The following is a 22,682-nucleotide window of genomic DNA, read 5'->3' on the forward strand; positions in this document are numbered from 1 at the left end:
GTAATGCTGGATGTAGGCTGTGTGTGTTCATCTGAGCCTGCGCAGACTCTAAACTGGAAACAGAGCTGCTGTAACTCCATCCTTGTGACTCATCTGTGTGTGAACAAGCAGCTGATCTGTGCTTGAGTAATCGACAATCCCAAGTTTTTATTCATAGAAATTTTTATGACAGCAGTTCTCAAAAGATCTGGATAGCCAGTGTGTGCATAGTCTCCTTCGTTCCTGTCTCTTCTCCCCCACCCCCAGATTATGTCTCGATCCATACTTTTACCGTTGGCCAAATAAATTTATTTCCTGGATGGGAAGGCAGAGTGTGCTCCATCGTTGCTGCGGATGTGGTGTAAGCAGGAGAGCAAATTGGGTAGCCTCTCCAGTGGAATCCTAGGAACCTCTCATCATTTAACTAATTCATTTCCAGAGGCACATTAGTGTGTGTCTCGCCCCACTGCATAACTTCTGATTAAGGAGTTTGATACAAAGCTTTAAGGGGACCAGATCTAGTTGAAATTAATCCATAAATTAAGAAAGTGTCTAAAAAGAGTTTTAAGAATCCGGAATGAGAATGTTCGTTCTGATAGCTAGCTTAGGAATGTGCCCGAGACAGCAGTGGTTCAGTGGTGGAGAGTTCCCAGTAGAATCCAGTGTTTTGAAAGAGCAATAGCTCACCCATAATAAAAGCTCCATCAGCCTCCAATAACCTTCAGATCAGAGAGAACTGTTTCCAAAAGGATTATTATTATTTTTTTACTTGGCGGTGGAGTTTAAGGCGAGAGTGTAGCAGACAGAAAGCACATGCAGTGGTTTACTAACTGAGAGCAATGCTTTATTAAAGCCATGGTTTCTTTGGGATAAAGAATCTTTGGGATTGCAGCCATGGGTTCTTTTTAGGTTTTCTACAAAGAGAATGTGTGTTTAAAGCAAAAGATTTAATGAAGGAGGAAGGGAGAACTTGTTGGTACTACAATTCCCACCATCCATGACTGCTAGCCATTCTGTTTCGGGCTGGTTTGAGTCTCAACAACATCTGCAGGGCCACAGATTCCAAATTTTGGATTAGATGGATTTGCAGTTCCATGTCTTTAAGCACATGGTGTACACCCATTTGAAATAATTAACTGAAATAACTCGGGGGGGGGGGCTGAGCTAGTTCACATGTGCATGGATGTTTAACTCTGATGAATGGAAAATGAATGTATGAACGGTGTCCATTGAAAACAAGCATGTCTGAGATGATGCACCACCTGTCTGTAGCAGCTAATCTATGATGGTTCACTCAACACTTGCAAGAGATCACTTGGTGCACATTCATCACTTTTATTGCAACATAGGCGAACCATCCTGTATTTTCTGACCAAATGTGTTCCATCACCGGAATGCCGGGTCGATTGAATTCAAATGGGTGAAATATGCTTTGCATCCCACATCTTTTGTTTAACTGGATTGTCCGGGTGGAATCCGGATCCATTAAAATGAATAGTTGCTTTGCTAGTTGTTTTGATGGGAGTTGTCCTCAAGTTTTGGATGAGTGTCCTTTTGGTTCAAGCTGCACCAACCGTATGGGAGGGGATGCGCCAAACTTGTAAGCCAACCGTGGTAGCTTCTGTCGCTGTGCGGCTTTACAAATATCTAAGCACCCCGGAATTTTGTGTTCATCCAAGCTACTTAATTGTGAAGTAATATTTTGCAATCTCTTTTGACATCTTCCAAAAACAGTCTGGGAACAGAGGCCAATTACAGGATGAGAAGGTAGAATTTGGCTAATTATTGGGGTGGGGGTGGGGCGGGGACGTAGGATGATGCAAGAAACTCTGCCTCAATCCTAAACAAAATCCCTAGAGCTCCAGTCCGAAGAGGATGTTTCTGTATAGACAAATGTCCAAAAAGAGTTTCTTGCTGAAACTTGTTTTTCAAGAGAGCTTTGTTTGATCAATAGAGTAGCTCAATAAGTCTCCATCCTTTTTGGAGTCTGGACCCACCATTAGCCTAACATGTATGCCGTGGGAAAACCAGGCCATCTTTTTTTATTCCCCAGAAGAGCATGGCAGCCGTTTGGGGCACCTTGGTCTCTTGCACGATTTCAGGAAAAGATCCCCCCCCCAAAAAAGTGGTTTTTTGGGGGGAGGGGTCCATGATCTTGCAAGGCGCTATGTGTTTTTGGCGCTGTACCCAAAGAAAATGCTTTTTCCTAGCCTGTGATATCGCGTGTTTCACATGACTTGTGCAAGATTTTGGGGATGGTCCCGGATTTGGGCCACGTTGTGTTGGAGGGTATGGTATGTGAGGACTCACACCGCCGTAAAGGTAAAGGTAAAGGTACCCCTGCCCGTACGGGCCAGTCTTGACAGACTCTGGGGTTGTGCGCCCATCTCACTCAAGAGGCCGAGGGCCAGCGCTGTCCGGAGACACTTCCGGGTCACGTGGCCAGCGTGACAAAGCTGCATCTGGCGAGCCAGTGCAGCACACGGAACGCCGTTTACCTTCCCGCCAGTAAGCGGTCCCTATTTATCTACTTGCACCCGGGGGTGCTTTCGAACTGCTAGGTTGGCAGGCGCTGGGACCGAGCAACGGGAGCGCACCCCGCCGCGGGGATTCGAACCGCCGACCTTGCGATCGGTAAGCCCTAGGCGCTGAGGCTTTTACCCACAGCGCCACCCGCATCCCATCACACCGCCTTAGTTCCACATATTTATAGGGTGACAATGCTACTGCTGAAACCCTCATTAGGTCAGCCCACAACCCAGTTAGCATAGCTTTTGTCAACCTGGTTCATTCCAGATGTTTGGGACAGAAGCTCCCATCAGGGATCAGAGACTGGGTGAAACTGATGGGAACTGTAGTCCAAATGGTAGATTGCTTCAAGATGGTGTGGACCTTCTCTTCTTCCCAGCTGAAAATCACTTTCTCTTCTGCATCGTGTGTTTTTGTGTGTGGAGGGGAATAAGTTGGTGCGCTCACAAAGAGGCAGGCCCTGTCCACTCTTGGGCCTGGCTGTGCCAGCCTGCAGCTCCCGATGTATTACTCATTTCACCCCAGAGATTCTAGTCCTTGATGGTGAAAAAGTTTTCCCACCCCTAGACTAGCTGATCCACACCCTAGAACAAACCAAAAGGCTAGCTAGAACAAGGGGGTGAGGTTTGTGGGTGAGGTTTGTGAGGCCTTGGCCTAATTTTCCTTGGGCAGCAAGGAGAAATGGAGGACACCGCACCCATATTGTGGACTCTGGTCACTGGTTGGTCCCCTGTCTGCACGCAGCCCCTGACAGGCCACCCTCAAGGGTTATCCTGTGACAGAATTCTGCCAGTCACTGGTTTAGACTAAGAACAAATAAACCCCTATTGGAGCCTTTGGATATCAAGGCAGAATTGCTGAGGTTTCTTCTAGACAGATTTTGAAGTGGCACTTAACGTAAATTATGAGCCTGCTGGAAAATTAACTTGGACTTTATGGTCTTAATAATAATAATAATAATAATTTTTATTTATTTATATCCCACCCTCCCCAGCCGAAGCCGGGCTCAGGGCGGCTAACAACAATCAAAAGTAGGGCATATCATGAAAACAGTGTATTATGGAAAATTTGTGCTGCAAACTGCTTTTGTTTTTTTGGAGGGGAGGTATTAAACCAATATTAGATATTAACTTAATATCTAATGTAACTCACCCTGGGACCTTGGGGTGAAGGGTGAGTAATTAATAAAATGAATAAGAAGAGAATGATAATCACAGCTTTATTTTTGTGGTTCTTTTCTCATCTTTTCCAGGCGAAGCTGTACATCTTGCCCGGGATTTTGGCTACGTCTGTGAAACTGAGTTTCCTTCCAAAGCTGTGGCTGAATACTTAACTCGGCCGCATCTGGGGCGTAATGAGATGGCTAACAGGAAGAACATGCTGCTGGCTGCAAAGTAGGTATTCTCTTTTTGAACATGAGCATCCTGGTTGACCAATTTGTATTTTAGCATTTGTATCGTAACCCTTAGTTCTACGTAAAGGAAGGCTGTGATCTGCATGTTAAAAGATTTAGGGCAGGCATAGGCAAAAATCTGGCCCTCAAGATGTTTGGGACTACAATTCCCGTCATCCCTAGCTAATAGGACCAGTGGTCAGGGATGATGGGAATTGTAGTCCCAAACATCTGGAGGGCTGGAGTTTGCCTATGCCTGATTTAGGGGATGGTGGCAGTTGTTGAGGCTTGCTTTAAGGCAAGGCTTCCTGATTGCTGGATGGGTCATGCTGGCTGGAGCTGATGGGAGCTGAACAATTACCTGAAAGTTTCCTTGTCCACAGCCTATAGGCTCCTACAAGGGCTGGTTCCAAGTTCAAGGGCCCTCTGCCTAGTGTCCTCAGATGGGTCCCCTCCCACATCAGTGCATTTTTTTAAAATTAAAGCAAGCTTAGGTTCCTGAAGATGTTGAATATATATGTTTGCCTGATACTGTCTTAAGCAATGCTACAGAATATCGGGGTGATTTTCATAGTAATAGAGCAAATTGTCGGAATTCTTACGCTTTTTGACATGCAAAGTTTCTTGGGGGTGGGGGCTGTTCACTTCCTGGCAGCTCCAGGGAGGGTAGAAAAAGACTCATTGCAAAATGCTTTCATTTGATCTCCGTTGACCCTCTGTGGTGCTCCAGATGTTCTTGGACTCCAGCTCCCATCAGTCTCGGCCAGCATGGCCAGTGGCTACTGATGATGGGAGTTGTAGTCAAACAGCAGGTTCCTCATCCCTGTTAGTAGGCAATTTTATTCATAGAGACTGAGCTCTGACTCCATATCAGCCTGTTTCCTGTGCTCCTTCCGAAGTTCAGCAAAGTTGGGTTCAAACTCACCAAAGTGAATGCTTTAGTTCAAATTAGAGTGGTGGAGTTAATTGCATGCTTCATCTCTCCTCCCTCCCCAACTGAAAGTCATGCACAGAATCCAAAGGTGCTTCTGTGTTTGGTTTTTGCTGATCACCCACCCTCTCTAGTCCAAAAACAAGCTGCTCCTCAAGGCTTGGGAAGACCTTTTCAGGACAGCATGGGCTGTGGCTTGGTCAGTGGTGGTAGGAGGGCTTCGGTGGAGAATGATGGAAAATTGGTGGGACCTGCCTTGCGCAAATGGGTGTGTTTCGCATCCATGCAAAAACACCATTCAGCTCAAGACAATAGTTCTTTAAAAGACTTCCATTTTGGGGGTGACACTCGCAGATTGAAGGGTACTAAAAGAAAATGTTTGAGGTGAATTTCGTCTGATGTCTAAATCTACCAAATATTTTTATTTTGAGTATTCTTAAACCAATCTTTCACTTTTTGTTTTCCCCACATTTGTTTTGTCCTAAGTTTTTTTTTTGTGTGTGTGTTTTTAATGGAATAGTGGACTTCTCTAGGAGGCTGTAGCTATTTTGTGTTTAAAAAAATGTTGGATGGACCTCAGGATTGCATAGCTAGTTCCTGATACAATAGAGTTTTATGGTGATTTGTGCCAAAATCTGGTTTGGGTACCATGGTGTCTGCTTAGAGCATTTTGAGGTTTGGAGTGCAGCCCGATTTTTACTGAATCCAGTGGTGAAATTCTCTTTGAATGGAGAAAGGATTTTAAGAAGAAATCTGAAGGCTCCAGAATGCACCACACGTAGGCTATTGTTTCAGGATGACAGCTTTCCAAAGTAGAGCATTACGTATGTTTCTGCATTTGGGGCTGGATGAAAACGCTTTTTATTTTTAAATGGTGCTTAAAATGTCAATAGGAGGAAATAAGGACCTTTTAGTTTTAATATGTCTTGGCGAATGCAAGATCAAAAGGCACCACGTGCCTTTTGGAGCACAGATTCATCGAATCCTAGTAATACAGTGATCCCTGTGGGGGTTTTAAGATGTGAAACATCCAAAAGCATTTTAGGTGCATCCAGCAACACATTCTACTTACAGCCTGCAAACTTGGTGAATGGTTTGGAATTTGTAGGTATTTAAACTTCAACCATATTTCTCCAGTGAGAGATAGCTAGCTAAATTCACTGTCTCTGTTCTGTTGCCTTCCATACCTTCTGCAAAGCCAAAGCCGTGGAAATTGTCATGCAACTGTACCTTAAAAGCAGTTTAAATAAAACAGGTCTAGGCAGAAGATCACATAGAAGGGAAGGTTTTCCTTCCAGTACTCAGGGCCTGGTACACTAGTACCACCCTCCAGAATTGAGCCTGGTGGCTATGTGGGTGCTTGTGCCAAGTTATAAGGATTGGCGTAATACAATCTTTTCTTGCTGCCCAAGTAATACCCTGGCAGCAGCATTCTGCACTAGGCACCCTGTGGACTGTATTCAAGGGCAGCCACACACAGTGCATTGCAGTAGCCCAGCTAAGAGGTTGGTTCACTGATGCCTGACTGTCCCAGCCCAGGAAGTGTTTGTCACGGAACATAGCAGCTTCTTATCTACCAAGTCAGACCATTAGTTTATTGTTGTTTGGGAGAACAGTTTTCCCCAGACCTTTCTGGAGAAGCCGAGGGTTTTACCTTTTTAAATGCACTCTGCCCCTGAGCTGAGGCCCTTTCCTAAGCCACCTGTGCTTTCAGAGAAATTTTAAAATTTTAATTTATTAAGTTTGTATACTACCCTTCATCTGCAGGGCAGTTCACAGGTAGCTTAGGAGTTTACTCCTCTAATCCAAGCAGCTGCTCCTTTGGGGAGTGTTGCCTTATCCAGGACAAGGCATCTCACTAATTTCTGTACCCATGAGCCACTTACCCACAGCAGCTCCATCTAATCATGATTCAGCTTCAGTTTGTTGGCTTGCATCCAGCCCATCACTGCCTACAGGCACTGGTCCAGGACTTGCACATCTTCTTCTGATTCAGATGGCATGGAGCGATAGAGTTGGGTGTCACCTGTAGGCCATTGCACTCCAAATCCCCAGAGGCCATCTCCTAGTGATTCCATATGCATGCTGACTAACATGGGAAACAAGACGGATCCCTGTGGATCTCAAACCCCTTGCCCAAGAAAGGGTGTGTGTGTGTGTGTGAAGGCAGCAGTTGCATAGAAACTTGGTGTCTTGTTGAGGAAGATAGTCCTTCAGTACGATGGGCACCTTCTTCCTAAATGAGGCATTAACTACTCTCTGGACCAGTCAGACCGTCCCTGCCACATCGTTAAAGCCATGGTGGGCACAAGGGTCGAGAGAGCACACCCACATCCCTGGGCCTCAATAACTGAAGCTCATATTGCAAACTCTGGGCAGATGGTGCTCTAAAGGCCCTCACAGGACCCGCATCAACTGTGGGGTCAGATTTGCAGCGGGGATGAGCGACTCAAAGGCCCCCAAGGGCCTTGATGAAACTTTCACGGTGCACTTAAGAGTGTTTTAGCCATAAACAGTCTCAAATTGATAACACGGTGCAAAATAAGCATTTTTTAAAAACACACAAAGTAGTCTTATAGGAGGCAAAGAGGTTTGCCCTCCCTCTTAAAATTCTGAGAGCCAGTGTAAGAAATCGTAACCTTCTCTAGGAATAATAAAATGAATACTGGCTTCCCCACTGCCCTCTTGAGGTGGTCTTGAAGGTGCCAATGGCAAGTGTATTGGTGATGTCAGAAACACCTGTTCCCTAGGCCCCTCCTCCAAAAGGCTCCGCCCACACTTGCACTCTACTGGGGTTGTTTGCTTCCTTCCTTGGTGGTGCTCTTACTGCGCCGAAGGGGTGGCTGGTGGGAAAAATCAGCCTCCCTTCGCTCCTGCCGTCTCTTTTACCACCTCCTTTGCCCGACCAGCTTCTGAGCTTTGCTACACGGAAGAACAGTCTGATTCGGTACAAGATAACTGCTTTTGTTTAGCCTACCTTGGAGGGTTCCTCTGAGGATAACAAACACACTGATCTGAGCTGTACAAACAGCTGACTTGTGTGACACAGGAAATGGCAGCTGTGTTCTTCATTTTTCAGTTAGCTCAGTGTTCCTCACTCGTGGGGGCGGGGGTCTCCAGCTGTTGTTGGACTACAACTCCCATCATCTCCAGCTAGCAGAGATGATGGGAATTGTAGTCCACCAACAGCTTTGAGACCCAAGTTTGAGAAACAGAAAGGTAGCTTAAAATATATTTCTGTGTTTTAGTATACATGGGGAAGTGATTAGGCACACCCACCTACACACCTGCCCACTGTAATATCACTCTCTTTCTGATTCGGCAAGCCTTTTTAACTGTGGCGGCCGATGGTTTTGTTGAAAGTTAATTCCATGTGTTGTCTCTTGCAGGCAGATCTGCAAAGAATTCACTGAACTCCTCACTCAGGACCGCACCCCTCTTGGCAATGCGAGGCCGAGCCCCATCTTAGACCCTGGCATCCAGGGCTGCTTGACTCACTTCAGCCTAATCACCCACGGCTTCGGGAGCGCTGCGATCTGTGCTGCCATGACGTCCGTCCAGAACTACCTGAACGAAGCGCTCAAAATAGCAGACAAAACGTACATGAACGCCGGTGACCAGAGCCCTGCGGAAACCAATAAAAGCATTGAGAAAATGGACAAGCACCGGAAGTGAGTGAGAAAGAGGAAGAAGCCAGACTTTTGTATACCGTTTCTCGCACACAGACTTTAAGATCGTCTTGCCTAGAGGGCATGTAGATAATCTTGTTACAACTTGCTTCGGGGCGTGTTTTTCGTTTTTTAAGCATCCTTTTCAGGCTCCTCCGTGAGATACATGTGTCTCTCTTTCTCTCCTTTCTTTAAAGCTGCTGTTATCCATTCATTGTGGGACCAGGGAACCGAAGATAAACATGAGTACAAGCTTTTAATTTCATTTTTTAAAAGAAAAAAAAAACTTTTAAACAGTACAAAGTGGTGCTATTTTTTTTTCTTGTATGGAAGTCTGTTTAGTGCTGTTTCTCAAAACTTTGAATAAGATGCTCTTTTTCATTGTGTACATCCTGATAGCAGCGTTCAGATGGAACACTAAACCGTGGTTTTTTAATGTTACCTGAAGCCCTGGAATTGAGAACCTCCCTCTTTGCAGTTGCAAGGATGAAATAGGAAGCGTTTGCTTCCTGCCTGACACCAAGTATAGTTTATCCGTATGTTAAAAAAGGACAAACCATCATTAGTGTAAATTAATCTGCCCCAGTTGATGCTCTCTAACTGTGGACTGCAGCTTCCATCAGCCCATGGTAAGGGATTATGGGAGTTGTAATCCAAAATGTCTGAAAGGCATCAAGATTGGGTGCAAGCTATGGTTTGATAATAACAATCCAGGACTATGAACCCCATGCCGACCCAGGTTGCTTCAATAAATCACATGTTTACACACAAATCATTGTTTATCATTCTGAGATGTCACAATAAACTAAGGTTAGTGTTAAACAGAAGGCAAATGCTTCCAGTTTCCTTCTCATGGCTGTGCCAGAGAATAAGAAGAGAAGAATGGGTTATAAGCAGGATTTCCCGGGTTCTGGAAATCTTTGGAAACCAGCAACAACATAGCTCAGTATTAACCCCAGGGGATCTGAAGCCTTGACAAGGCACCCAGGACTGTAGATGTAATGGGATTTTTTTATCCAAAGGGAAGTTGAACTTGGTATAAAGTGAAACAAATTGTCTGATGGTTATTTGAACACCTTGCATCACCTTGCAACCTCTTGGGGGCTTTTTGAGAGTGATTCAGACTTCTAGGCACAAATCCTGGAAGTTATTCTAATGCAGACTAAGCTTCTGCTGGACTCAAATGAACACAGAGCAGCAAGCACTAAAGTGGGGAAGCGGAACCTTCAGCTGCTCAGATCTTGCTGGACTACAGTTCCCATCATCCTCAGCTGGCATGGCTGGGGATGATGGGACTTGGAGTCCAACAGTGCCTGGGAGACCACAGGCTTCCCATCCCTGCAGTAAAGCATACTGTAGCAGTTCTTCTTACACAAGGAAAAACTAGTTCAAGCTAAAAAGAATGCAAAATAAACTTGCTTCTGTTTTTTAAATGCCAGGATACTGCAGCTTTATATATGTCATCAGGTCTTGTGTTTTTAAAATAGGAAAAAAACTTGAAAGAATAGGCACATTTTTTTTAATTTTTTTGCCTATATAGGCCAAAAAGTTATATATATATATGAATATATATAAATATATATAAATATATCCAGGGAGGTTTTTATGTGTATAAGGGAAAACAGTGTGTTGGAATGTATATATTTATTTATGTGTAATTTAATGGGTCTTGTAAATAATGGTGAACATTTTAATACTTTTTTTTATAAATGGGCTTCAAAATTTAAAATCCCCCCCTTTCCTCCCCAAAAAAGGTAATGGGTAAGCTCAAATACACTGCTACACAGGTCTGTTTATGCTGGGTATTTAAAAGTGACTTTTTACAAAAAAAATAAAAATGAAAATCCTGAATTCTTGCCACTGTAGAATTTTGTATCCGATCTGAGGTGTGTATTGACAAAGCAATAACTTTGTGTACTTGGTATCCATTCAAAAGGAGTGTGTGTGTGTGTGTGTGAGAGAGAGAGAGAGAGAGAGGGGGGGGGGAGGGAGGGAAGAAGAATGGAAGTCATAAAAAAAACTATATCCCACTTCACTTGTAAATGTCTTCCTGTTACCCAAAAGGCATTGTATAGGATAATCCATATAATAAAAATATTCTGGATAGAAAGTATTGAATGGTGTTTAACTGGAAGTGGGTTGGGGGGGGGGGAAGAGGAAGAGTTTTTTTGCGTCTTATGGGGGATGGGCAGCAGAATACTGAAAATGGACATTGTAATTGAATACACAGTTCTTTATAGTGCATCGAACTAATGGAACAGACATGTGAAGCTGAGTGCCAGCGCAGCTAATGGTTTCAATTATATCAGGAACCATCTCTCTATTGCCATGACTGCTCTCTTCCCCTACCTCCGTCCTCACGGATAACGATGTGCCAAGGCAAAGAAGGAGCCTGAAAGCTTCCTTTAAAAAATAATAAAATAAAATAAAATGCTCTGTCTAATCACTTAAGCATATAAATTCAGAGCTGGCCCAAGGCACTCTGCTGCTTGAGGCAGAGGAGAAGGTGGTACCTCCCTCCCATGGTCAGAAGGTGACTGAGGGCCAACTTCAACACTGGCTACAGGATAGCAAACCCCCCCTGCACCATATGAGGGGTGGGGCCTGCTGGCTAGTTTAGGGGGTACAGGGCATTCCTGGCTTCTGCCCTCCAACAAAGGGGGGCAGCCAGGGAGATGGTGCTGCTGCCACTCCTCAGCTTCTGCTGCCTGAAGCACTTGTCTCCCTCTGTCCAATGGTTGGGCTGGCCCTGTGTGCATTGAATCTGAGGGTTCCAAAGGCGCAGGCCTATGGTGCATGTTTTGTTTCTATGCCCATCCCAGCAATTTCTAATGTGGCAATTCCTGAAATGGGAGAGCGTAACCACAGTTCCATGCATTGAAAGCCTCAAGGTTGGATTACAGCAATGCGCTTGTGGGGTCAAACTACCACCAACTGATCTATAAGGCCCTGCACTGCTTGGGATCTGGTTACCTGACAGACTGCCTTATTTCTTACATCCCCAGTAAGGCACTGGGTCTCGTTTAAGTTTCCCACTCTACAGCAACTCAAGAGCAGGGGCTTCACAGTGGCTGCCCCTGCTCCATGGAATAATATTTCTGATGAGATATGTCAGATGCCCACGATCCATACTTTATAGGTCTCTGCCATGGGCACCCACTTCGTCTTTCCTTAAAAACCCATCTTTGGTTCTTTGCGCTCCTTTTAGCTGCTTCTATTATATTTTGTACATCACCTTGGGACCCTGGAAGGATTGGTCCAAGGGCAAAGGGAGCCACTTCTATCAGCTGTTTGAAAAGCTCAGCAACTTTCAAGGCGTCCTGGTTTTTACTTTTTGAAATAGGGCAACCCTAGACATGGGGAAGTGCTTGCATCAGTCCAGGTGAGAGGTGGGGTAGCTTTGGGTTGAGATGTTCGGATCAGTCTCTCTTTGTCTGCGTTGTATCTCGGTGATTAGAGAGGTGGGTTTTGGGAATGATGTGTCTGGGCCAAGGACGGGGAGAGGAGGGCTGCAATCGCAGTAAAGATGGGGAAGGGGAAGATACAGAGGTAGCTGAATGTCTGCAAGGGAGGAAAAAGGCCTAGTTACATCAATTCTGTTCCCGCAGCAAACCAAGCACCAGATTGCCTTCAGTTCCTCTGGAGGATTAACTGTCCCTCCTCTCCCCCTCCCCCTTCTAGCTAGCTGTTAACCTGGCAAAAAGTCATTTCCTTGGCACTGAAAGTGCTCAGATCATTGAATTGTTCCTGCTGCGAGGACGCATCGAGGACGCATCAGGAAGTGTCTTCTGTTTTCTGTCGCAACTCTCTCTGAGTTACTGCTCTGGCCTGACCAGCTTCCATTAAGGAGGCACAGCAGGAACACTATCTCTCACAAAAATACAGAGATCTGGCTCCTGCTAGGTGGATACGTCTTCCTGTCACACATCCTACTGGGGGGGGGGGGGGAGGGCTGAGGAGAAAGAGTTTGGAGTACAGAGGTTTGGTTCTGTCTAGTTTTCAGTGCTGGTTCCGCAGATCAGGCCAAAAGGAAGCTTTTCACTTCCCCTTAAAATGGAACCCAAATTGTAATTTTCCAAAGCCTTGTGAGTTGGTTCAACTCTTTTAGCACCTGATGAGTGCAGTGCAAATTGGTGACCTGATTTGTGGGGGATTGCAGGAGGAGCCTTCTAACGCAACTGGGTTGTTTGCTTGACGTGTCGTAGCTGAAACCAAACCAGTTTGCCCTCCTGGATCCAAGGTGCTGATTTTAAGCTCGTAAAAATCTTCAGCCTGCGCTACCTCCTCTCCCCATATCCTGGTGCCATCTTTATGGAGGGTGTGCTCTGGGCAGCGTACCTTTGTGGCAAGGAAGGTCTGCAAGAGAGCACTCACAAGGTAGCCTGACTCCACCTGCTCTCCGGGTCCGACTTCCTCTCTTTCCAAATGGGTCCATGGCTCAGTGGTAGAGCTTAGTGCCTTGCATGCAGAGGGTTCCAGGTTCCATTTTTAGCAACCGCAGTCAGATGACTGCAAGCCATGCCTCCTCTAGAATTCAATCTTGCAAATTGTTTTTAAACTGAAGGATGAAACTGATACTAAAAAGATGTGTGTTCTGAAAGCTTCACACCATGCAAGATCATTAGAGGGAAAATTGCACTCCAGGTACACTTTTCATTGCAGGATTTACACAGAAGTAGGCCTATGACAAGAAGTAGACCTATGGCCTATGATAAGGGATGTGGGTGGCACTGTGGTCTAAACCACTGAGCCTCTTGGGCTTGCCGATCAGAAGGTCAGCGGTTCAAATCCTCGCGATGGAGTGAGCGCCCGTTGCTCTGTTCCTCCTCCTGCCAACCTAGCAGTTCGAAAGCATGCCACAAAGTGCAAGTAGATAAACAGGTACCTCTCTGGTGGGAAGGTAAATAGCGTTTCTGTGTGCCGGTCTGGTTTTGGTGTTTCGTTGAGCCAGAAGCGGCTTAGTCATGCTGGCCACATGACCAGGAAAAACTGTCTGCGGACAAACATTGGCTCCCTCAGCCTGTAAAGTGAGATGAGCACCACAACCCAGAGTCGTCTGCGACTGGACTTAATTGCCAGGGGTCCTTTGCCTTGGTTTGGTTTTTTTTAGACCTATGACATAGTTCTCCTAGGTGAAGCTACCTTAAAGGCTAGTTATCTTCAACAGGCATTCTTCAGATGGCAGGTATAGTCACTGAGGATCTATTTTCCTTTCTCACACACAGGAGGCTAAAGGAATACCCCTTGCAAGGTGGTGACACCTGTGGCAAGTGCATAAATCATTAAACAGGTATATGTTCCCTGCACTCCCCCACCCCCAAAGGCTGAAAATTTAGGCTGCACTCCTGTACACACTCAATAGATTCTTTTTTTCTCTCTGAGCAAACATGTAAAGGATTGCATGGCCGATCAATTAAAACACATATGAACCGCCAAGAAGTTCCATTAGTTAATATTTTGTAGTAGGTCAGTGATGAAGGATGGAACAAGAAGGATGAGGTTCTAACTTCTTTTTGTAGATTTACATAAAAAGAAGACATCCAAATCTTGCTTGAGGAACAGGCATTCTCATTCAGAGTGAGAAATGCTGGCCATAAGGAAAACTGAGCATCATGAAAAGATTAAGAAGGAACTTCTGTCCCTCTTCAAATTGCTGTGTGCTGCTTTCTTTTGTGCAGAGAGAGAGAGAGAGAGAGAGAGAGAGAGAGAGAGAGAGAAAGAGAGAGGAGCAGACTTTGATCATACCGTAGTACAATATTTTAAATTAGCTGAACAGAAAAAGCTTGCTTTTTATTAGTGTATCAAGCTAGACACTGCGGTTGCCGTCTGGCAGAAGGAATAGGCTTGTTTCCATTTATTTCAGGATGTACCCAAGCCAAGCCAGTGGATAATCTAGTGGGACTTACTGGTGCATTGTATAGATGAGACACCCCCCCCCATCTTAATATGCATGACTGTGCTAATGATATAGATTATAGCACAACCATGTCTACTCTCATACTTAAGAGGCTTCATCTTTATTCTGTTTTTCTTAAAAGTAATAACAATAGAGGAAGAGGAAATACTCTGCTAATTAAAAAATAGAAATTTTATTTCTTACAGCACTGTTGTAAAGGGATTTTTCAAGCAGCCTCCCCCCCCCCCCCGCCTCCAGTTTTGCCTTACTCTCAGAGCAATTCTGTAATAATGGCTTGCCATGTAGAAAAATGAGTCAGGGAAGAACTAGGAAAATAAACAAATTCAAGTTCCCACTCTTTCTTTATGGTTGCCTTCAGATGTCACAGTAAACAATGGTTTATTGTGACAGGAACAAGTCTAGCTCAGACTCATTCACTGGTGCATGAGTCCTCTGGCACAGTCACAAGGAGAAGACTGGAAGCTTTCGTTTCCTTTTTTGATTAACAGCAATTTAGCATTATTTCCAAACTCTAAACTGTGGTTAGTCTTAACTATGATTTGTTGAAACAAGCCAAATTCCTATACCATGGTTTGAAGTCAGCTAATCTCAAGATAACCATAGTGAAGATTAATCATAGTTTGGTATGGGAGAAACAACAAGCCGTGCTTAATCGGAAATGGAAGATCAAGTGTCTCATCTCTTCCTTGCAGTTGTACCTGAGGAGGAGAAGGGCTGTTGGTGATGTCCAAACATGGCCACAGTTACCTAATTAAATAATGTTATTACTACCAGGAATAGTCCATGCAGGAGATAAGATATTAGTAACCGCCATGGCCCAGTTGCATGTAAAGCTAATCCAAACCATGGCTTTGTGTGAATGAGCAAGGATTTGGGTTTCTAGAGTGAAGATAATGGCTGTGGTACTCTTCCATGGGTCCTGCAGGACTAAGCCATGGTTTGGCTCAGTGTTACTGACAAGAAAATTAACTCCTTAGTTACAAACTTATTGTCCCTGCTGTTGCACTTTCAACAATTCTGCCATTCTGCTCATCCACCTTCTATTGTAGAGATGCAGTGGAATTACCCACGCTAAAAAGAGGCTGCATATTGTGTCTCTGCACGAGTTAATGGCCTGGGTTGAGATCCTTCCAGCTGGGAGGTACGCCCAGAAAGGTGTCTTCAGCAGCAACAGAGATGGTGAGTCATTGTTGCAATTACGCAGCCTAACAGTAAATCTTTTCAGGCATTAAGACTGAGGTGTGCCTTAATTTTAATTAAGGGGGGAGGAGGGTGTATTTCTGCTAAGAGGAGTTTGAGAAACATTACTTCAAAGAAATGGGGATGTAGTATATACAAATCAGCTTTTCAAGGTTTGTTAGGTTTGGGAAGAGTGAATCAAATGGTCACATTTGGCCATGTTTCAGTCACATAATTCTCAGCATGGGTTCACAAGGTGTAGACTTCCAGGTTTCTGGATGTGTCTGAATAGACCTCTCTTGGCGATCTTGGTATGAACTGTTTCCTTCCTTCCTTTAATCGCGTTCTGTTATAATGGTTGCCTTCCTCGCATTAGATCAACAGCATCTCATTCAAGTCTCCTTGCTACCACAAAAAAAAAAAAACCACACCAGTTGCACTGAAAATGCATTTGTTGAGATGCTGCCATCTCCCTTCCAAAGAACTCAGGCTGGTGTACATGAATACAGTTACATCCAAGCACAGAGAGGGAGAACACACTCACTAAACGCATGGTGAGAGAAAGTCCTACTGCACCTGATAATCCTGCCTGGACATTGCCACACCCCACCAGCAAGGCTCCCAAACCCCCCCATGCTAGCCACAAGGCCTGGAAGATATACCTGCACTTGAGCAGCTAAACATACATAGCTGCTTCTTTCATGGCTTCTGGCTAACGCAAAGAAGTCTGGCACAAATGGATTGCAGTGGTGCCAACCCTGTGGGGTACAGCAACATTAGGAGCAGGGTACAGTCCTCCTCCTCCATTGACTGTAACTCATGGTAGAGCATATGCTCTGTGCAAAGAAAGCCTCGGTGTCTCCCAGGTGGAGATAGGAAACTTTGGAGAGATGATGAGCTTGTGGCACAAGCTGGGCATCAGCCGGAGGACCTTTTACTGTGATGCTGTCTTGCGCATTTGAGCCTGGATAGCTCAGTTGGTTACAGCGTGGTGCTGTTAACGCCAAGGTTGCAGGTTCGATCCCTGTATGGGACAGTTGCATATTCCTGCATTTCAGGGGAGTGGACTTGATCCTCAGGATCCCTTCCAATTCTATAATTCCATCCACCTGTCCTACCAAGCCACACTGCTAGGGGGGCAATATAGTCAATGGCAAGAGGGGATTGGGCGAAGCATTATGCTATGGCTTTCCCCACCACTCCTGATCACAGCTTTAAGGCTGATTTTCATTTCTTTCTTTCTTTCTTTTTTTTAAAAAAGATTAACAGCATTTGTATTTCCAAAGCTAATTTGGTCCTGCATGAGCCACTTTTGATGACCAGTTTAATAGTCTCCCATTTTCTTCCCAGGAGCCAAAACTTGCTCATGTAATGAGATGACTTTATGGAACAATGCCATGCCATGACATCGTCCACAACCATCCCCCTTTTTTATGAGAGGGGAAAAAATAGATCCCTTAGCGCATTCTTTCCAAGCAAATATAGTATGAAGAAGCAGACCAACAGAACAGGTTTCAACAAGTGTCCTCAAGCAAAAAACCACACTAAGGAACAGGGGGGGGGGGACCTCTGTTTCCCCCCTTGAAATATTTTGATGCCATCCTTTGTTCACCCTAAAGTGGAATATATAGTGAGGACCACTTGTGTGGGTGGATAAAGGCTATTAGATGAATTCAAGGAGGATAAGTCTACCAGTGGCTACCAGCCACAGTCAGTGGCCATATGCCTCTGCATACAAGTTGCAGGAAACCACAGGAAGAAGAAGAAGAGTTTGGATTTGATATCCCGCTTTATCACTACCTGAAGGTGTCTCAAAGTGGCTAACATTCTCCTTTCCCTTCCTCCCCCACAACAAACACTCTGTGAGGTGAGTGGGGCTGAGAGACTTCCAAGAAGTGTGACTGGTCCAAGGTCACCCAGCATGTGGAGGAGCGGAGACACAAACCCAGTTCACCAGATTACAAGACTACCGCTCTTAACCACTACACCACACTGGGAGAGCTCAGGTTGTGCTCAGGTTCTGTTTGCAGGCTTCCCATGGGCACCTGATTGGCTGCTGTGAGAAAAGGATGCTGACCTGATTCAGCAGGGCATTTCTTATGGTCTAAAGCAGTGTTTCCCAAACTTGGGTCTCCAGCTGTTGTTGCACTATATCATCCCTAGCTAGCAGGACCAGTGGTCAGGGATGATGGGAGCTGTAGTCCAACAACAGTCAGAGACCCAATTTGGGAAACACTGCTCTAAAGCAACAATATGCTTTGTCTATCAATATGATTGTCAGCGAGGAGGATGACTTGGAGGTAACCACGGCACTCCCCAAACGGGGACTTCCCTTGCAGCATGAAGAGGTTGCAACAGAACCGTACACTGATTCAAGTTTCTGAAGCCGGAAAATGTTGCAATTCAAATATTAACAAATTCAAATATATTGATATCATGTTGATATTTGAATCTCTTGCTGCATATCTTTAGGCATACACAAAACCCCCACCTGCAGGCAAACAAAGGGAAAGAGAGAGAGAGAAATATGATGCTAGAACAGTTTATCAGAATTCAAAATCAACTTCCAAAGGTCGAACACCTATTTTGAGAGTCCTATTTGTGCATGTAACTCTTGGCGCTTAAGACATGGCCTATGGAAAGAATCTGGTTTCAAAACAATTTTGAAATCTGTGAACTTCTATAATTTTCATTTCCAAAATATGTTCAGATCCTATTTTTGAAATTGACCTTTGGTGTATATTCTTTCAAAAAGCTAATTTTAAAAGTCTCAGTGAATCTTGATGGCAAAAAAATTGTGTTTTTTTTTGGTATTCTGATTTATTTACAATAAAACAGTAATAATCAAACTACTTTCCCAGTTGCAGCTTTATTCTCCCCTCCCCCCGTGTAGACATGTGTATGTGTTTTACATAATGGAAACCTAAGTGAAGCAAAGGCTGTGAGATTTTTATCAAGTGACAGCAAATTCATTAGATCTGGCTTTCTACACTCACACACCCAGCTAGATTAAAAAAGAGAGAGAAACTCTCTTGCTTGACCTGTTACTAGGCTGCAGTTTATTAATTTCCTGGGAGAGGATATACTATGGGATCCAGATACATGATGATGAGATAATGAGCGTAAACCACATTTCTGACTGGAAGGGCTTGTTGACGCACCAGGAGCCCTTAACTCTTGCCAATCTCAGCGAGGCTTAGGTTTCGGGGTGATGCAGATAGAAACCATAAGAAGCACATCCCATAAAGAAGCTGGTTTTCCTTTACCATCAAGTAAAGCATTAGGAAACCATTCAGAATTTTTTACATCCCACAAAGATACATCTCCCCCCCCCCCCAAATATGGAGATTATTTATCTTTAAATATTTGTATGTCATTTTTTATCTAAGTAATTCCAGGGAGGTTCCCCCAAAAACCAAGTAAATACAATGGGTTGCATTCAATGAAGTTGCCCTGTGTCACAGGAGCAGTAGTAACACACTTAAAAGATGGAGTTAACTCATTATTAGCAAAAAATAATAATAATATCTTCACAGACTTGATTGAGTGTCATTCCTAATGAGAAGAGCAGCTCATTCCTGGTGGTTTTCCTCCATATAAATCAGTTGCCAAGACTGAAAGCCACCTTTTCAGGGCTTTCCCCAAGCAAGTGGAGACTGTGCTTGTGTGCAGCCAACTTCTCCTTCACCCTTTTCATCCCTCTTCTGGTTCTGGGAGACCAGCCTGACTCATCTCTGCCTCTTCATCCCACTTGCCAGCTTCAGTTTCTGCCTCTGATCCTTGACTGCTCTCTGCCACAGACTCTCCCAGCTCACGAAGCCCTGTTACCTATTCTGCTTCCAACACCTCCTCTTCCTAGTCTTCCCCCTCTGACCACTCAGCATCGTCCCACCACCACTCTGAGCTTTCTTCGCTTGGTTCCTCCCACCATTCCTCTGCGTCCAACCAGTTAATGACATCCTGTTAGCAAAGGACTTCCATCTGCATAACAAAACTTCCTCTCTCTCACCACACATTCGTCACGCATCCCACCCATATATTCCAGAGTGTTCCTCAATCCTCTGCAGCATATTGGAAGCAGGTGCCGGGCACTTGGGAAGAGGCAATTCCATTGTGCAGGTGGAAGTTCTTTCGCTAACAGGATGACTTTGTTGGATATAACCCAATAGGATGGATTAGATATTTAAACTATTATAAAATGCCACCCACCACAGCCACCAATTCCAGTTTGGGAATTAAAGGTAAAGGACCCCTGACTGTTAAGTCCAGTCGCGAACGACTCTGGGGTTGTGGCACTCATCTCGCTTAACTGGCCGAGGGAGCCGACGTTTGTCCGCAGACAGTTTTTCCAGGTCATGCGGCCAGCATGACTAAGCTGCTTCTGGCGAAACCAGAGCAGCACTCAGAAACGCTGTTTACCTTCCCACCTATTTATCTACTTGCACTTTTTGGGGCGTGCTTTTGAACTGCTAGGTTGGCAGGAGCCGGGACCGAGCAACAGGAGCTCACCCCGTCACAGGGATTCGAACCGCCAACCTTCTAATCGGCAAGCCCTAGGCTCAGTGGTTTAGACCACAGTGCCACCTGTTTGGGAATTAAGAGCTAGCAAAGGTAGACAGGTAAATCTGAAGCAGGGCTTGAAGGCTCTTAAAAGGTAAAAGGACCCCTGACCATTAGGTCCAGTCGCGGACGACTCTGGGGTTGCGGCGCTCATCTCACTTTATTGGCCGAGGGAGCTGGCGTACAGCTTCCGGGTCATGTGGCCAGCATGACTGAGGCACTTCTGGCTAACCAGAGCAGGGCATGGAAACACCACTTACCTTCCCGCTGGAGCGGTACCTATTTATCTACTTGCAATTTTTGTACTTTTGAACTGCTAGGTTGGCAGGAGCAGGGACCGAGCAACGGGAGCTCACCCCGTCGCGGGGATTCAAACCGCCAACCTTCTGATCGGCAAGCCCTAGGCTCTGTGGTTTAACCCACAGCGAAGGCTCTTGCTGACACATAAAACCTTATATAACCCCGGGCCTGGATATTTGAGATGTATATGGCTTTATGTGTCAGCGACATCACCTTATTTGGCTTAAAGATAGAACCGTGCAGCACCCCACACAGCTCAAGAAATATTGCTGCCTGAGGCAAAGGAAAAGATGGCGCCTTCTCCCAAAGCACATACAGAAGCCAATTTGTCTGGTAGTTGACTTTTACTCCAAGGGCAGTGTCTTCCACTGCTGAGGGCAACTGGCTAGCGTAGGGGTACAGGGCCAGCCACATGGCACTCATAGCGCTGGCCAATCCCCGCACCTCAGCACCTGCCGCCTGAGGCAACTGCCTCACTCTGCCTCATTGTGAGACCACCCCTGACCCCACAGCATAGTTGCCAGGGCACCAAGGGCCAGTCTCCCAATGCCCCTTTCTGGAACACAGGAGCTGCCAGTATCAAGTATCTACCCAAAGAGTGGATTCAGCTGTGATAATGAAAAGCACAGGAAGTTCAGAAAGAAGCTACGGAGTCACACACTCCTCCTGTCCTCTTGCTGATGAAAGCTGACAAAAATGAAAAAGTATGAAAAATATTGCTGCTGAGAATGAAAGACCTTTAGCATGGAGCGATCAAGAGACGGGACTCACCCTTTTCCATCTACTAAGCAAGCTTGTCATTGGACAGTTTTTTTACTCAATGGAATAATGTGAGACCAGCCAGTAAGGAGCCATGCACAGCAAGCAACGAAAGGGACATATTATTTATTAGTTAAAATTACTAGCTACCTGCCTTCTTGCATGCTCACAGCTGTACAGTGGATGCTTGGGTTGCGAACGTGATCCATGAGGGAGGCACGTTCGCAACCCACAGCGTTCGTAATCCGCAGCACCGTGTCTGCGCATGCGCGGGTTGCGATTTGGTGCTTCTGCACATGCGCAAAGTGCAATTTAGTGCTTCTGCGCATGTGCGAGCGCCAAAACCCGGAAGTAACCTGTTCCGGTACTTCCAGGATCGGCACAGTACGCAACCCGAAAACACACAACCTGAAGCATCTGTAACCCGAGGTATGACTGTATATTGCCGGGGAGATATCTATATCTATATCTATATCTATATCTATATCTATATCTATATCATCTATATCTATATCATCTATATCTATATCTATATCTAATCTATATCTTCCTTTAAACACACACACACACACACTTAAACCATAATAAAAATAGTTTTCGGGGTTAGCACAGTCTGCCTGTGCATTTTGTGCGTCCGCCTGCTGATTCAGAATGACTGGCGCTTGTGAAACCCAGCTTTCAGATGAAACTCTTGAGACCCAGTCTATGCATGCAGTTAAATCATGGTCCTGGGACTATGCCATCTCATGCTGTAGATGAGGAATGCATACTCTCCCCACCCCCCTCCTAAGTTAAAAAATTCCTTACTGGTAGAAATCTAACACCTCTGGGAGAAGTTGCTCCCTGACATACTAGCGTTTTGTAGGCAAAGAGGTTTCCCAACGCTTGAGAACATCCAAACATGCAGTGCTCTGTCCTTGGAAGTCTGAAATGATACAGTTACACCAAGATACAGATGCACCATGACATTTATCCGGATCCGTTGATCAGCTTTTGGATGCCTACACATTGTGACATGATGAGGACATCTTTAAATATCTCAAGGGCTGTTGCATGGAAGATGGCGCAAGCTTGTTTTCGCCTGCTCTGGAGGGTAGGACTCGAACCAACGGCTTCAAGTTACAAGAACAGAGATTCCGACTAAACATATGGAAAAACTTTCTGGCAGTAAGAGCTGTTTCACTCTCCTTCCTTGGAGGTTTTTAAGCAGAGGTTGGATGGCCATCTGTCATGGATGCTTTAGCCGAGTTTCCTGCAATTCGGGGGGTTGGTCTAGATGACCCTTGGGTGCCTTCCAACTCTACGATTCTATGATTCTATGAGTGCAAAGGCAGAAGTCAGCAGCTGCTAGACTGGGATCCAAAGGCAGAGTCTCATCTGCTTTATTGACCGCTGACCCAGCAATTACATAAAGTGCGTTTGGATTTTAGGGAAGTGTGCTAGCTCTGGCACAAGGGTGGGGAACAT

At 45.2% G+C, this 22,682-nt stretch overlaps 1 protein-coding gene and 1 non-coding gene across 5 annotated transcripts in view; both read left to right on the top strand.

The window, feature by feature from the left end:
* TFAP2C (transcription factor AP-2 gamma) overlaps positions 1-10,351 on the top strand; it is a 33,165-nt gene extending 22,814 nt beyond the window's left edge. For all 4 annotated transcript variants that reach the window (XM_077929305.1, XM_028735266.2, XM_028735268.2 and 1 more), the window contains exons 6-8: positions 3,761-3,902; positions 8,222-8,503; positions 8,698-10,351. In XM_077929305.1, the coding sequence (XP_077785431.1) occupies positions 3,761-3,902; positions 8,222-8,503; positions 8,698-8,740 (467 nt within the window). In that variant the 3' untranslated portion in view covers positions 8,741-10,351. The remainder of the gene's footprint in view (positions 1-3,760; positions 3,903-8,221; positions 8,504-8,697) is intronic.
* A 6,207-nt stretch (positions 10,352-16,558) lies between these two features.
* TRNAN-GUU (transfer RNA asparagine (anticodon GUU)) lies at positions 16,559-16,632 on the top strand. The gene has a single exon. It is a non-coding gene; the product is annotated as a tRNA-Asn (tRNA).
* The last annotated feature ends 6,050 nt before the right edge of the window (positions 16,633-22,682 follow it).

Source organism: Podarcis muralis, chromosome 5, assembly GCF_964188315.1.
Source record: "Podarcis muralis chromosome 5, rPodMur119.hap1.1, whole genome shotgun sequence".
Taxonomy (NCBI): domain Eukaryota; kingdom Metazoa; phylum Chordata; class Lepidosauria; order Squamata; family Lacertidae; genus Podarcis; species Podarcis muralis.